The sequence below is a fragment of the Choloepus didactylus genome, chromosome 5 (assembly GCF_015220235.1).
Source record: "Choloepus didactylus isolate mChoDid1 chromosome 5, mChoDid1.pri, whole genome shotgun sequence".
In the NCBI taxonomy this organism is placed as follows: domain Eukaryota; kingdom Metazoa; phylum Chordata; class Mammalia; order Pilosa; family Megalonychidae; genus Choloepus; species Choloepus didactylus.
In genome coordinates, this window is record NC_051311.1 from 25,612,618 (window position 1) to 25,628,343 (window position 15,726).

General features: G+C 36.6%; 1 protein-coding gene across 2 annotated transcripts in view; it reads right to left on the reverse strand.

Moving 5' to 3' along the window:
* Positions 1-269: 269 nt before the first annotated feature.
* The window catches only part of GTPBP4 (GTP binding protein 4), an 81,572-nt gene continuing 66,115 nt past the window's right edge, over positions 270-15,726 (reverse strand). For both annotated transcript variants that reach the window (XM_037835682.1, XM_037835681.1), the window contains exons 10-17: positions 15,203-15,313; positions 12,922-12,999; positions 12,430-12,481; positions 11,785-11,885; positions 9,374-9,571; positions 3,967-4,032; positions 1,814-1,957; positions 270-553 (exon numbers count right to left, since the gene is read on the reverse strand). In XM_037835682.1, the coding sequence (XP_037691610.1) occupies positions 401-553; positions 1,814-1,957; positions 3,967-4,032; positions 9,374-9,571; positions 11,785-11,885; positions 12,430-12,481; positions 12,922-12,999; positions 15,203-15,313 (903 nt within the window). In that variant the 3' untranslated portion in view covers positions 270-400. The remainder of the gene's footprint in view (positions 554-1,813; positions 1,958-3,966; positions 4,033-9,373; positions 9,572-11,784; positions 11,886-12,429; positions 12,482-12,921; positions 13,000-15,202; positions 15,314-15,726) is intronic.

The following is a 15,726-nucleotide window of genomic DNA, read 5'->3' on the forward strand; positions in this document are numbered from 1 at the left end:
GGGGATGTTTTCCCACACAAAAAAAGGACCACTTGAGTGTGATAAAATAAAGCTCCCCTTGGTAGAAGAAAATAGGGGTTTTCTCCATCAAAAGTGGGGCACATCAATAAGTCTTTCCAGTTCTGCAACTCTGAAGCAATCAAAATGCCATTTAACACAGAAACCACTGTCTACCTAAAATATTTGAAATAATATGCAGGGACAAAAATTCCTCACACCTGTATAGTTAAGCTAACTATGGTTTTTCAGCAAAGCAGCAAGTGCCTTACTTATTTTCATTGTTTTTTTTTTTTCAGTTTATAGATCATTTACCCCAACTTTATGAAACCATACCAAACCAAAGCGAACAAAACCAAAAAACAAACAAATTAGTTCAGTCAATTTCAATTCAAAAGGATACCTATCTTCTATCCTTTTTACCAGCTTTCCTCTTTCCAGATAGTAAGTGTTTGGGCTTCATATCAAACACATGTCTATCTGCCTCCCCTTTCTTCCCCAAGCGATTCATCTTCTTTTGAGCATTCTTCATCATAGTCTTGGCTTTCTTCACCATCTATAATGGGGAGGGGAGGGGGGAACAACCCATAAAATACTTTGGTTACTGAAAAATCAATTTCCATTGCATATAACAATGACTTGGTTAAATGTCCTTAGTCTGCTAAGTTCTGTAAAGACTATGTTCACTGCTGTTTTCCCTTAAACTCACCACAGTATCTACAGGAACTCAATGAATATCTGCATATGAATACTAAATAAAAATTATATCTAGGAAAAGTTTTATGTCTATAAGGATTACGTAAATTTCAGACCTGGAAGATCAGAGTACATCTGTTCTTATGACCTCTTAAACAAACCAGGAAACTGCAACTGGGGCCCATGTAAATTTACTATTGGCATCTGATTAATAAGTAGCAAAAACAATAAAGTCCAGATCTCTAGACGGAAAAGGCATGGTAGAATGGAAATCTCAGACTTCAAAGTCAGACAGGCCAAGACTTTAGGCAAGTTACCTGTTTCTTATCAACGAGGATAATAATACTTATAATCTGTTATGACTGTTAAGAAGATTAACTAGTAAATGCAAGATGGAATATCATATGCATTAAAGAAAATGTCTTTCCTCCCACTTTTAGTCCAATGAGTGGTCTTTCGATCACAGGCATTTTTGAGTCTAATCCTTGCTTAAAAAAAAAAGACTGCTTGCCAGCTTATATGCAGACTTTCCTCTATAGCCGAGTTTTCAGAATGCTGAAAGCACCTTCATTGTTTCAAAATGAAAAGAAGTTACCACAAAAGAAACTACATACCCAAAGCTTCTTTCCCCAAAGACATTATAAATGTTTATATGATAGTAACTGAAGCTACCAACTTGAAGAAAAAAAAAAAAAAATCCCAAATAGTTCACTCTGAGGGTGGCTCTCTGGCAAGGGGCTACTTGGAACTGAGGGCCCAGGGTCTCCAAATACTAGGCAGGGACCATATCCTAACAGTTTCCTAAACTGCTGGACATAAGCTCAGACCACTTGGTGCCCAGTCGTATTTATTCCTAACCCATAATGCCACTCTTCTGTTCACCCTCCCCAAATAGGAAAGCATTAGGGAATAGTCCACCAGCTGGGCATGCCAGTGTACCCTGGCCCAAGCACACCTCTGTAGAGAACGGCTGGGAACGGGGGATGCAGTGCCTTTTAACCATCTGCCTGTCAGTTCCCATCTGCTCCGAATGACAACTGTTAGTGTTTGCCCTGAGTCCTTTGTGTAATAAAAGACAGAGGTTTTTTTTACTATTATATTACATTTTACAGACACTAACCTTGACATCCCTAAGACCAGAAACATCACGTGGAGTTCGAGAGCAGCTTCGACTCCGAGCTACGGAAGCAGATGGAACAGAGTCTTCCCGTTTTCTTTTCCTGGTAATGCTCCGAGATCTTCTTGCCTGGACTGCATAGTGGGCCTGGACATCATTAAAGTCAAGTCAGGATATCAGACTCACTTCCAGGTTTACTGATAAAAATAAAATTACTTCAACAAGCAGAGCAGCAGTGAGAAGTTTTTAGAACCATTATCAAATAAACTAAGGATTTTAAAAACACATATAATTAAATCCTAATTATTTAATGGTCAACATTCTTTCTAAGTTAACACATGCTGCTTTATGTTACAAAGGTGATTTTAACTACATTTTAAAAAATTTACTTAGAGCTGCCAATTTCAAAATCGTTCCCCTTACAACCTAGACCTTTAGATTAGCATCACAATTTTTATTTCAGACATAATGAATTCTTTCTCCCTTATGCCTCCATTTTTGGGGCTATATGAACACAAAGTGATAAACATTGGACAAAAAGGTTCAACCTTGATATTAAGCAGAGAAATGGCACACTAGTAATTAAGAGGACAGCTTCTGCAGTCAGACCTAGGTTATGTCACAGTTCTGCCTTGTGCTGGCTGTGGAGCTTTAAACAAATTCCTTAATCTTGCTAATCTTCAATTACCTCATCTATAAACTAGGGATAATAAACTATCTCAAAAGGTAAGCAGAGATTAAGCCAAATATTTAATAAACAATGAAAAATCAGAAGACACAGATGTACATTAAGGATGTAGGCAAATAGATACTCTATATGTAGCTGATTAAAATCCAAATTAATCTAACCCTTTTGGAATGGAATTTTAATACAATTATCCTTTGAATTTGGTAATTCCACTTCTGGGAATCTGTTCTTAGAAAATAATCTGGAATAGGGAAAAGTTCTTTTAACTAAAGACTTAAATACTCTGGCATGATTCATAACAGCAAAACAATGAGAATTCTAATTAATACCTAAGATTCCTTCTAATGTTTGGGTTCCCACAGAAATAGACTAGTAAAGACTTCTAAGTTCTTCCAGTGAACTATTTAGAGCCTAAGTGGTCTTTATTTATTTTGTTCTCTGTGACATTCTATTCCAATTTATATTTCCCAGATGCCAATTTTAAATATTTGTATGTTTCCTATAAGCAACCTTAAATTCTTTGAGGGGACAGCAAATATATGTGAGTTTTTAAACTGCAAGCAACCCAAAAAGCTCAAAAGAAAGAAACCATAATTGCTTAATTAATTTGTTAATTTCTTTATTAAGAAAGTGTATTTCTTCATTAATTTATAACTCAATTTAAAATGTGAGAAATTTACTGTATCTTGAAAAATGCTCATACCATAATGAAAAGTAGATATAATGTATGCAGAGTATGACCATAAATATATTTTTTTAAAAAGAAACAGAAAAATGAAAAGCTGTCTGTACAGAAAAACAAATAAAAAAGTATTTACCACATTTTAACCTAATTTATTTTTGTGTGACTTCGGTTTTTCCAAATTTTCCATTAACATGGAAATAGAAGATAATGTGTAAGTGCGTGTGTGCATGTGTGTGTGTAAAATAAGACATCCAAAAAAAACCCACAAAAACCAAAAATAGCATTGAGGTCACCTCACATACCTCACATGACTGACAATATTAAAGAAAATGGAATATCAGACTAATAGATGGGAAACTTTCCATAATGTCAGGGAGATTTTGTAATTAAGCACTTGAGGATGCATAAGGTTTTCCTTAAAGTTTTCACAAATTGTGAACAATCACAAAACAGTTGTGAAAATATCTTTTTGTACCAGTAGCATGGAATCCTTGAACCTGTTTATACAAACTTCCTGAAATAGTCATTGAAAGGGAACTAGAACAATGTAACTAACGTAGTTAAGCTGTTGATCTTTAGTTAACGAGCTATGTATCAACCAAATCACTGCAAATCAAAACTCCCTGCTAATACATATCATTAGAAATGCTGAAAGTTCTAATTTCTTTTCTCCTATATTTTTCAAATCAACTTTTATTCCCACAGATACCTAAAATCCTGGCCTTCTTTAACAAAGTTGTATCTAACTATATAAATATCTGAAACCCCCACACACACACTTACATCGTCTTTATCATCCATGTCAACACCCAGACTACGCATCTCATTCTCCAAAACTTTGCGCTGAACCTGAAAAAGAAACAAAAAAAGGGTAACTGCTTTTAAAAAAATTAGTTTGATGAAATGTTAAAAAAAATTCAAGGGAAAATATACCTTTTACAATGATCTTTAATATAATTTTTAAAGGAATTATACTTTTTATGTGGACTCACTTTCAAGCTTTTTTTTTTTTTTTTTTCAATTTTATTGGGATTGTTCACATACCATAGAATTATCCAAAATGCACAATCAATTGTCCACTGTACCAGCATACAGCTGTGCATCTACCACAAATTTTTTTCCCAATTTTTAGAACATTTTCATTACTCCAGAAAATAAATGAAGACGAAAGAAAATTCAGTTCCTCCCCTACCCCTAACCACCCCCTCCATTATTGACTCATAGTATTGGTATAGTACTTTTGTTACTGTTGATGAAAGAATGTTAAAATAGTGTTAACTGTAGTACATAGTTTACGATAGGTATATATTTTTTCCCCTATATACCCCTCTATTATTAGCTTCTAGTTATAGTGTCATACATTTGTTCTACTTCATGAAAGAGATTTCTAATATTTGTACAGTTAATCACGGACATTGTCCACCACAAAATTCACTGTTTTATACATTCCCATCTTTTAACCTCCAACTTTCCTTCTGGTGACATACCTGACTCTAAGTTTCCCCGTTCCACCACATTCACACACCATTCAGCACTGTTAGTTATTCTCACAATAATGTGCTACTGCCACCTCTGTCCACTTCCAAACACTTAGGTTCAACCTAGTTGAACATTCTGCTCATAATAAGTAACCACTCCCCATTCTTTAGCCTTGTTCTAAATCCTGTTAACTTATATTTCATGTCTATGTATTTATACATAGTTCACATCAGTGAGACCATCCAATATTTGTCCTTTTGTGTCTGACTTATTTCACTCAATGCAGTGCCCTCAAGGTTTCTTCATCAACCCATTTTTTTTCTTTAAGATGGTTTTGTTCACCCACCATACTTTCCATCCTAAGTAAGCAATTGATGGCTCCTGTAGAGTTACATATTTATGAATTCACCACCATCACCACTATCCGTATAAGGACATCTGCATTTCTTCCACAAAGAAGGAAGAAGAGTCAAAGAAGGTAGAGAGAGAAAAGAAAAAGAAAGAAAAAAAATGACGGCTAAAAAGCAATGAAAGAAAAGATAGAATTAAACTAAAGTAGAATAAAAGAGCCAGACAACATCACCAATGCCAAGAGTCCCATATCCCTCCCTTATATCCCCCTCTTACAGGCATTCAGCTTTGGTATATTGCCTTTGTTATACTAAAGGAAGCATAATACAAAGTTTCCATTAACTATAGTCTCTAGTTTGCATTGATTGTATTTTTTCCCCAATACTACCCCATTTTTAACCTTGCAAGGCTGACATTCATTTGTTCTCCCTCATGTGAAAACATATTTGTACATTTTATCACAATTGTTGAGCACCCTAGGTTTCACTGAATTATACAGTCCCAGTCTTTCTTTCTTCTTTCCTTCTTGTGTTCCACATGCTCCTAACTTTCCTCTTTCAATCATACAGCCATCTTTGTTCAGTGAACTTACATTGCTGCGCTACCATCACCCAAAACTGTGTTCCAAACGACTCACTCCTGTCTCTTCCTTTCTGCCTGTAGTGCTCCCCTTAGTATATCCTGTAGCGCAGGTATTTTGTTCACAAATTCTCTCATTGCCTGTTTGCCAGAGAATATTTTAAGCTCTCCCTCATATTTGAAGGACAGTTTTGCCGGATATAGGATCCCTTGGTTGCCAGTTTTTCTCTTTCAGTATCTTGTCTTTGGCATTTAATAATCTGATTATTAAGTGTCTTGGCATAGGTCTATTCAGATCTATTCTGTTTGGGGTACGCTGTGCTCCTTGGATCTGTAATTTTATGTCTTTCATAAGAGATGGGAAATTTTCATTGATTATTTCCTCTATTATTGTTTCTGCCCCTTTCCCCTTCTCTTCTCCTTCTGAGACAACCATGACATGTATATTCGTGTGTTTCATGTTGTCATTCAATTCCCTGAGACGTTGCTCATATTTTTCCATTCTTTTCCATATCTGGTCTTTTGTGTGTAGGCTTTCAGTGCCTTGTTCTCCAGTTCCTGAGTGTTTTCTTCTGCCTCTTGAGATTGGCTGTTGTATGTCTCCACCGTGTTTTTCATCTTGTGTTGTGCCTTTCATTTCCATAGATTCTGCAGTTTTTTCAAACTTTCCATGTCTACCTTATGTTCGCCCAGTGTTTTCTTTATAGCCTTCATCTCTTTTGTTATATCTTCCCTGAACTCACTGATTTGTTTTTTTTATTTGAATTAGCATATCTCTTTGAAAATCTTTAACAGATTGTTTCATTAAAGTGAAACAATATCTCAACTGTATCTTGATTGAGGTGTCAGTTTGTTCCTTTGAATGGGTCATATCTTCATTTTTCCTAGTATGAATTGTAGTTTTCTGTTGTCTAGGCATCTGGTTTCCTTGATTACCCCAGTCAGATTTTCCAACTGGAACAGGTTCAGCTCTCAGAATGAGGTTATATTCAGGGTGTATCTTAGAGGAATGACAGACTTTCCTGTGGGGTTTCCAGTCACTGTGCTTTTCCTAACCTGCCCAGCAGGTGACGCCTGTCAGCCTGTCGCTCCTGACTTGTGTAAGGAGGTGTGGTGCCTTCAGTTTCTGTTTTGGCTTTTTTCCCCCAGGCTCTGGGATCTGGTTCTGAAGGGAAAGCTGTGCCCCACCTCCTTATTCTTAGGGAAGATATATCCCCTAGGGAGTTATCATCTGCATTTGAATAGTCTCTCTGACTCTGTTATCTCCACCCCTGTGCAGGTCAGAGCACTGTGAACTGAAAATGGCTGCAGGTCTCTCTTCTGATCCCCTCAAGCTGAGAGAGAGAAAAAGGGACAGAAATCCCCCCTTTGGAGCCAGTACATGGTCCCCCAGTTTCACTCATTGGCCAGAGGTAACACTCAGTCTTCTGGGCTCCCTCTCCCAGGACCGATGAGTCTTCTGGTTCTTTAAGGTAAGTTGGCACTAAAAGCCTCTATCTGTTTGTTGGGGGGTTGTAGCTTATATTCAGCCGTCCACATTTGTTAATTAAAACCCAACTTGAAGCTCAGCTGAGATATATTCACTTGCTTGGAGAGTGCTGCTAGTTCCTAACACAGCAAAGTTTTGCAACAAAGCCTGCCGTGGGGGGAAGGGGCTCTTGACGCAGTTCCATAGCTTTTACTTACAGGTTCTACGCTGCGATCTCAGGCATTCCTCCCAAACCAGATTGGTGTACAATGTGTGGACAGTCACAGTTGTCCCCCAGCAGTTATTTCAGATTATTTACTAGTTGTTCCTCATTATTTATTCATTGTTCCAGGGGACTAAATTCCACTCCTCTCCATGCTGCCATCTTGCCCCTCCACTTTCAAGCTTTTTGACCCTCAATCTGATTTGTTACATCACATGAAAATTAACACATTCTATGCGTTTGCCAATGTGAGAAACAACAGATGTTACTTTATGTTTTTCTGCTCTTCCCAACCAACCTGGGGATTAAATAGTTACTGCTTTCATTGTATGGGTAAGATCATTAAAGCTGAGAGATTCAGTAATGTGCCCAAAGACACAAACTGAAGGCAGAGACTGAAGTTGTGCTGTCACAAGCCAAGGAAAGCCAAGAAATCCTTGCTACTGCCACAAACTAGAAGAGGCAAGGAATCCTTCTAAACACTTACTAAGCACTGCTAAGAGGAATATAAAAAGGTCTAAGTCTATCAATACCAGTCATCTATCATCACAGGAAAACAGTCTTTGCAAATATATGTTTATCCACTGAGAAATTTCTAGAATTTCAAGTTATTTTCTTTCCTTTCCCATTGCCTTTTTTTTCAACATTTTTAATTGTGAAATGTAACAAATATACAGAAAAGTGATAACTTTCAAAGAAAGATTTAACAAGTAGTTATAGAGCAAATTTCAAAGAATGTTATGGGTTATAGTTCCACCATTTCAGTTATTTCCTTCTAGCTGATACAATACTTATAGAGACTTTTAAAAAATTATATAAAGATTCAGTATACATAGTCCTTTGTTAAATCCTATGTTGTTTGTTGCTACTCCTCCCTCTTGTTTGATCACTGTCTCAGTCTTCAAGGACATCTGGGCAGTGACCACCCTAATTCGTTCATACTGAAAAGGGGTGTTGACATTATGGGGAAAGGGAATGCATCTGGTTGATGTTCTTGACGAGGCAATGCCTCTGGGTTTGGGGACTTATTTGGCATAGGAAGACTCTGGAAGATTTAAGTTTCTGAAGAATAAACTCAGTGAGTAAAACTTTTATAGAGTTTCAGATAGGGACCTGGGTATTCTTCAGAATTTTTGGGACTACTGTTAATTTGGGCTTGGCATACTGTGGCCATTTGGAATATCTAGCTGGAGCTTGTGTAAGAGTAACCTCCAGGATAGCTTCTTGACTTTATTTGAAATTTCTTAGTGACTGAAACCTTATTTTATTACCTTTCTTTTCCCCTTTTTGGTCAAGAAGGCATTCTCAATCCCTGATGCCTAGGTCAGGCTCATTCTTAGGAGTCATGTCCCACATCACCAGTCCATTGCCTTTTAACTGCCCAGCATCACTGTCTTCCTTTTTTGGGGAACTGCTCCTCTCTTACTGCCTGCCCCAAGTGGTTCAGGTTTTGCTGTCACAGGACCCTGCTCTGGTCACAGGGATAGGCATATGCCCTAAGCCTGACCAAATAAGAGACTACCACCTGCTGCCCCTGCTAGATATAAGAACTGGAGAGATGATGCCATATCAAAGAAAGAGAACTGAAAAATGGAAACAATCCTGACATCATTTGGTCGATTTGTGCCTAAAGTGTGATTCTTCCCATCCTAATCAGTCATCTGAGTCAATAAACTGTCTTTTGGATTGAGACTGGGTTAGGTTTCTGTAACTTGCAAATTAGGTTTCTGTAACTTGCAAAGGGTAACAGTTCTGATTAAAAAAGAAATGAAAGAATAAGAAAGCATAAACTGATGGCTTTAAGTTTTACAATTCACAAATTACAATCTTAATTTGTACAAGTGCAAAGTGATTGAATCTAACAGTGCTGACCTCGAAGACTGAAATTACAAGAGAGGACACATCAATCAGCCAGAATATAAAAGATCAAAAACCAAATGATTTTACAAGTCAACATATACTAAGAAAATAATTATGTAAAATCTTACGGCCACATAATGGGTTGAAAAGTTTCATTTAGCCATGATTACCCAGGAATCCAATATGCAAAGAAATAGGATGTGCTTCTTTGCAAAGACATAAAAACTTGCCTTTTTAGCAGTTCGAGGCATTCTGGGTCCCTGAATATTCTTTTCTTTGGACTGCAGAATTTTCAGTTTCCTTTTTTCTCTAATTTGCTTTGCCAACTGTCGGATTTCCACCATTTCCTCATCTTCACTTTCAGATTCACTGTCATACTCTCCGGCAGCTGTTCTTAGTTCTTCTTCTTTTTCTAACTCTTCCAATTTCTTTAACAAAAAAAGTCAGTTAAACAAAATTAACAATTAAAAAAAAAACCTCATAAATATATAAACGTATCAACATTTAAATGGGAACTATGTTTCCCTTGAACCTTTGAGGACACAATGAACCAAGGATACAATGTCTAGAGTCACAGCTGGACCTTATCCTACATGCTGGACCTGATTTTCAGAGGTAATGGATTCTATGGAGAAAATGAAGACTACTTGAATATTAACCTGACACTATTTTGCTGATTGTTCTGTGCCATTCCTCTATGCCTTTTAAAAAACAATTACTATGGACATTAAGGTAAAAAAACATCCAGACATCACTTTCCTCATTCCTACAGCTCCCAGCAGATGTATGAAATAACCTTGGATTCTTAAAGAACTTTAAAAATCAACCTGAATTAGTCTTGTGCTACAATACCTCATTTATCCATTCTAACACAATGTCACCCTGAAACAATTTTAATAAAATTGAAGAAAAAAAAAAGGGGCATATTTCTACAGACAAATCTCAGACCAGAATCCAACACAATCAGATGCGACCATAAGCTTATGGTCATATTACTGCATATGTGAAAAATGTATAGAGGGAATAAGATTGGAAAAGTAGATAAGCTAGGACAAATTACAAAGGTCCCTGTATCCACTAAAGAAAATGAATAAAAGATGGTAAAAGATGAATCAAAGAGGCATACTCGAAGTTTTAAAAAAAGAAATAATATGATCAAATTTTTTGGGTCTGGTAATGCAGGCAATGGAATGAAAAGGGGGAAAAGACTGAAAGCTGTAAGACCGATTAAGGCAAAGGCAATTAAGATGAAAACTAGCTAACAGAGAGCAAAAGAAGGGAATAAATAGTACAGATGAGAGTGAAGGGGACTTACTATGAAGGTTTATTCCTCAGGTATCTAAATAAACCAAGATACTAGCAGCCAGATCAATGTCTACAGGAAAAGGAAAGTTGTGAAGACTCTGTGGAGGCTTGGAGCTATACACCCCAGAAAAACATATCCTTAAACTTAATCCATTCCTGTAGGCGTGATCCTTTGTAAACCTATTTACCTACTGATGAGTTACTTCAGATAAGGTATGGCCCAAATGACTCAGGATGGGTCTAATCCTATTACTGAAGGCCTTATAGGAGAAGACAAAGAGAGAGAGGGAGAGCTGGTGGGCATGCAGTGCACAGGTGCCACAGGGAACAGCCAGAAGCTGCAAGTCAGTGAAGACTGGAACCTGGAAGAGAAGGGAGAGGCCGGGAGAGGCCACCATGTGCACTGCCAAGTGACAGAAAAGTCAAGGACCAAGGAGCGCAGCAGCCGGCCCTAGAACACCAGTATTCTTTGAGAAAGCATCGCCTTGATACTTTGATTTTGGACTTCTATCCTCAAAATCATGAGAAATAAACTTCCATTCTTTAAGCCAATCCATTGCATGGTATTTGCTTTAGACTCCAGGAAACAAAAACAAGCTTGTAGAGATAATGAAACTGAAAAATATAAATTGAGGGAATTTGGGAATTAAGGAGTGGAAAAATAAGGAAATAGAAAGTTTTCTCAAAAAGCCTGATTGAGGAGAGAAAGACAGGATAGAAACTAAAGGACAGAGTTAAAGACAGTTTTTGCTTTTTTAATAAGATGGAAGAAACCTATGGATATTTATAGATTAAGAAAAATCAAGAAAAGAAGGAAGGACTGGAACAGAAGAAATACATTACTGGTGGGAAGAAATTCTAGAGAAGACAAGAATTGATATCATGAGAAAAAGCAGAGGAATGAATGAGCCCTGCAGAGACAGTACACTTCTATATCAGATTAAAAGGATCACTGTGGAAATACACAGAAAAATGGGGCAATTATTCACATCCATGGACTCGATTTTCTTTGTAAGGTGAGGTCGCCTGCTGAGCAGTATGGGTAGGAAGTAGAAGAAGCAGAAGACTGTGATACCTACAAATGGAAGATTCAGAGCAAGTAATAGTGGCAAAGGTCCAGATAAGGGTGAAAAATTCCTTTGTAATGTCCCTGGTCTGAAGTATTATCTGATTTTCTCCAATAACACTCGGAGGAGAGGATGCACAGTGATCAAGGATTGTGAGGTTTCAGGGTAGGTGTAGCAGAGTAAAGGGGACAGATACAGAGGAGCCAAAGCTGTGCTTATATCTTCTAAGGGTGGGGGGTGGGAATCACATGATATAAAGTAACACTGACCTTCATGATATCAGGATCAATATAATCAGCTATATTATGGCCTTCCCAGATCTCTGGTATCTTATCATATTTTTCAGCTGAATCCATTAAATTCCAGTACTCTGAAGATTAAATTAAAAAAAGTTAACTTCGTAACAGTTATTAATATCTTTGACTATTATGTGGCCAAAGTGAGTTATGTAACTTAGACCACAACATATCGCTCTGTAAAGATAACAGCAAATTTGTATTCAACAGTAAAGAAGAAATATGCTTAATAAAAGAATTACTCCAAATCCTTTCCAAAGTATATCAGAACCTGAAGGCCAAGTGGCCCAAATAGTAAAAACAAAAATAAATAAAAAGCAAAACACGATATACTCAAAGGAAAGCAAAAGGCTTGAAAGATAGCTTTACAATTTCAACTTGTTTCAACCTTTCTATGCTGTGAAAGCTTCAAAAATTATTCCCTCATCCTAAAACTACAGAAAACTACCTGGAAGGAAATCTCAGAGAGTCCTATCAGTATGCAACTTGACTCTTTAATAAATTAAAAATTAACAAATATGCTGGAAGGCTTTTACTTATTAAAGACTTTTTGGATATACTTTATATGTAACTGGCATTTTAAAGTATCTGTTACACTGTGCTTTGTATAACACTTACTTTGAAGATCTAAAATATAATCATCTCCCATTTCCAGCTCAATATCTCGTTCCTGCAATGAAAGACAAAATCATAACCAGCTTTATTATGCCTTTCAGGTCCAGAAATGCTATGCACCCTTCTTGTCACTATGAAATAATCTCTTCTCCTCTAATCTAACATCCAATTCTTCCAACTCTGGTGGGTTCCATTCCTATTTCTGGTAATAAAGCTGTCCTTTTGTTTTGTTTTGCCATCTGACATGTTATATATTTTACTCATGTATTTTGTCCACTGCCCTCTCCATCAACTAAAATGTAAGCTCCACAAGGGGAAGGACTTGTTGGGTTTTTAAATGGTATGTTCCCAAGGCCCAACAGGGTCAGACATCAGGAAGCTCTCAATGTGTGTTTAATGGTTCTGATTCTCCATTACCAGTGGCACCTACATCCTAAAGTGGTGCCTCCCTCTCCATAAATGAGTAAGGTTGAGAGTTCATTTAAAGTAACCTACCCGTCTCTTTTTAGGCTCGTCAGTTTCCATTTTCTTCTTACGAGCCACTACTCCTTCTGGGATGAAAGGAGGCCTTTCCTGGAAAGGTATTTTTGGAAATATTTATTTGAAACGCCTTGCTCAATGAAGGAAAAAAAAAATTACAAAAAATTAGAAATGAGAAGCAAATTCTCCATCTTCCAGAGGAAAAAACATATCCAGACCAATTAAAATACCAATATATTATTTCGGAGGGAGAGGAATGGGTTGCAGGGTAATCTGGGCAAGGAGGTGAGGAAGACTTCACAAGCAGATTCAAGTTTATTTAGAAAAAATCTATACCAAGATGATCTAGAAATATTACAAAAAAGAAAAGTGATACAGAAAAAAACAATAGATCAATGGAAGAGAGAAATTTGGACACAAACCACATATATTTCAATGGAAAGATAAATTGTTCAATCATTTGTTCAATTGTTCAAATGGCAAGCCATTTGAAAAACACAGCTGATTAACCATTTCTACCTCTCTCTTGATAAAAAATTCAAGGTAGACTCTTTCTAAGCCAACTCTGCAGGTAAACTCGCTGCTCCCCCCACAATGTGGGACGTGACTCCCAGGGGTGTGGAACTCCCTGGCAACGTGGGACATGACTCCTAGTGATGAGCTTCACCCTGTCATTGTAGGGTTGAGAAAATTTTCTTGGACCAAAAGGGGGAAGCGAAATGAAACAAAATAAAGTTTCAGTGGCTGAGAGATTTCAAACAGAGTTGAGAGGGCATTCTGGAGGTTATTATTATTCATCATACAGATATCCCTTTTTAGTTTTTAGTTTATTGGAATAGCTAGAAGAAAATACCTGAAACTGTAGCCTTTGTTCTTGAAGGCGATTGTATAACCACATAGCTTACACTGAGTGACTGTGTTGACTATGAAAACTTTGTGGCTCACACTCCCTTTATACAGTGTATAGACAGATGAATTGAAAAATGAGGACAGAAAGTAAATGAATTATAGGGAGGGATGGAGAGGGATGGGATGTTTTGGGTGTTCTTTTCCACTTTAACTTTTATTTTTATTCTTTTTTGTGTACGGTAATGAAAATGTTCAAAAATCGAATGTGGTGATGAATGCACAACTATATAATGGTGCTGTGAACAACTGACTATACATTGGGGATGAACGTATGGTATGTAAATATATCTCAATAAAATTGAATTAAAAAAAAATTCAAGGCAGAGCAAAGACTTCCATATTCTTGGAATGGATGGCAGAACTTTCTACACATGACAAAAAACCCAGCAGCCATAAAGGAAACATTAATATATGTTAATAGTCTAAAAATGTATAATTTCTTTGAGGTAACCAAAAAAAGATATCAGAAACCAAAAGGTAAGTGACACACACACAAAAAAAGTACAGTACATATAACATGATTCTGACTTCTTTAATATACAAATTACAAATGAACAAGTAAAAGATAACCTAAAGAAATAAAAGGTCAATATGCACATACAAACTGCTCAACTGCACGAATCATTAAAGAAACATCACAACAATAAGATTGACAAAAGCTAATACGCAACGTTATAGAAGATGTCGGGAAAACATACATTCTCAAACTGTTAGTGGAGTAATTAAATGAGAAAGGCACTTTTGGAGGACAGTAACATTTTCAATGTACCTATCTTATCACCCATCTATTCTAATCCTTGAAATCTACTCTACATATATATTTGCAATAAAACACAAAGACATATGGATAAAGATATGCACTCTAGCCCTACCTGTAATGAAGAGAAATTAGAAATAACTTGAATATCTAGCAGAGGAGACTGCTTAATAGTAATACAGTAAATACATACAAGTGGAAATGGAGTCATAGCTTCATGTGCTAATATGGAAATATGTACATGATAAATTTTTAAAGCTAAAATGCAAAGTCTACGAGAATGGAACACATTTCTGTTTGTGCTGAAAAATTTGTTTTAAGTATGCTTACACACCAAGAAAATTTCTGGAAGGATAAACAAAATAAAGTTAACAGTAATGGCCTCTCGGAGAGTGAGAAGCAGGTTTTTTACTTATCTTGCACTCTTATTTAGTTTTCAATTCTTTATCATATACATATATAACTTTTATTATGAAAGAGAAACTCAAGACTGTTTATGAAATTCATTTGTGACTGTATTACTTTGACCTAAAATTCCTGGAGAAAGGTATGAGTACAGTATCTATTGACTTTTTATCAGAAACATATAATCTTATTCCAAAGGTTCTCTAAAAAGGTAATCAATCTCACCTTATCATCTCTTTTGTTTGGTACAGCTAAATGCAATCTGTTCAGCACCTCATTCACTTTATTTCCTTTCATTTTGGTTTCAACCCGATGAGCCAAAAGCCTATCACAAGCCTAATAGAGTATTTAAAAAAAGATACAAAGTCACAAAGACATAGTACAGTAGCTTCCAGTTAAACTTTAAAGGGAAAAATACAGAATCAGAAGTCCCTACTAACCAACAGATTATGTTCCAAAGGTTTGTTTTTATGTATGCCTTTCTGCAACTTACTATACATTTTCCCTTAATAACAACATATAGTAGCCACATTCTCAAGTCATCATCCCAAGGGTCTATTAAAAACTAATGTAGCATACCATACTTATACAAAGGGAAATAAGCTGCTTCCCCTCTTTTTGGGCTGAGTGCTAACCTTAGGCAAAACTGTGAAAGAGCCCCTTGAAAAAGTTCACCTTTGACACCCCCCACATCCCATTCCGCACCTTTTCCCAACATTAGTGACCCTCTCCCAAGACTCTCAGTGCTC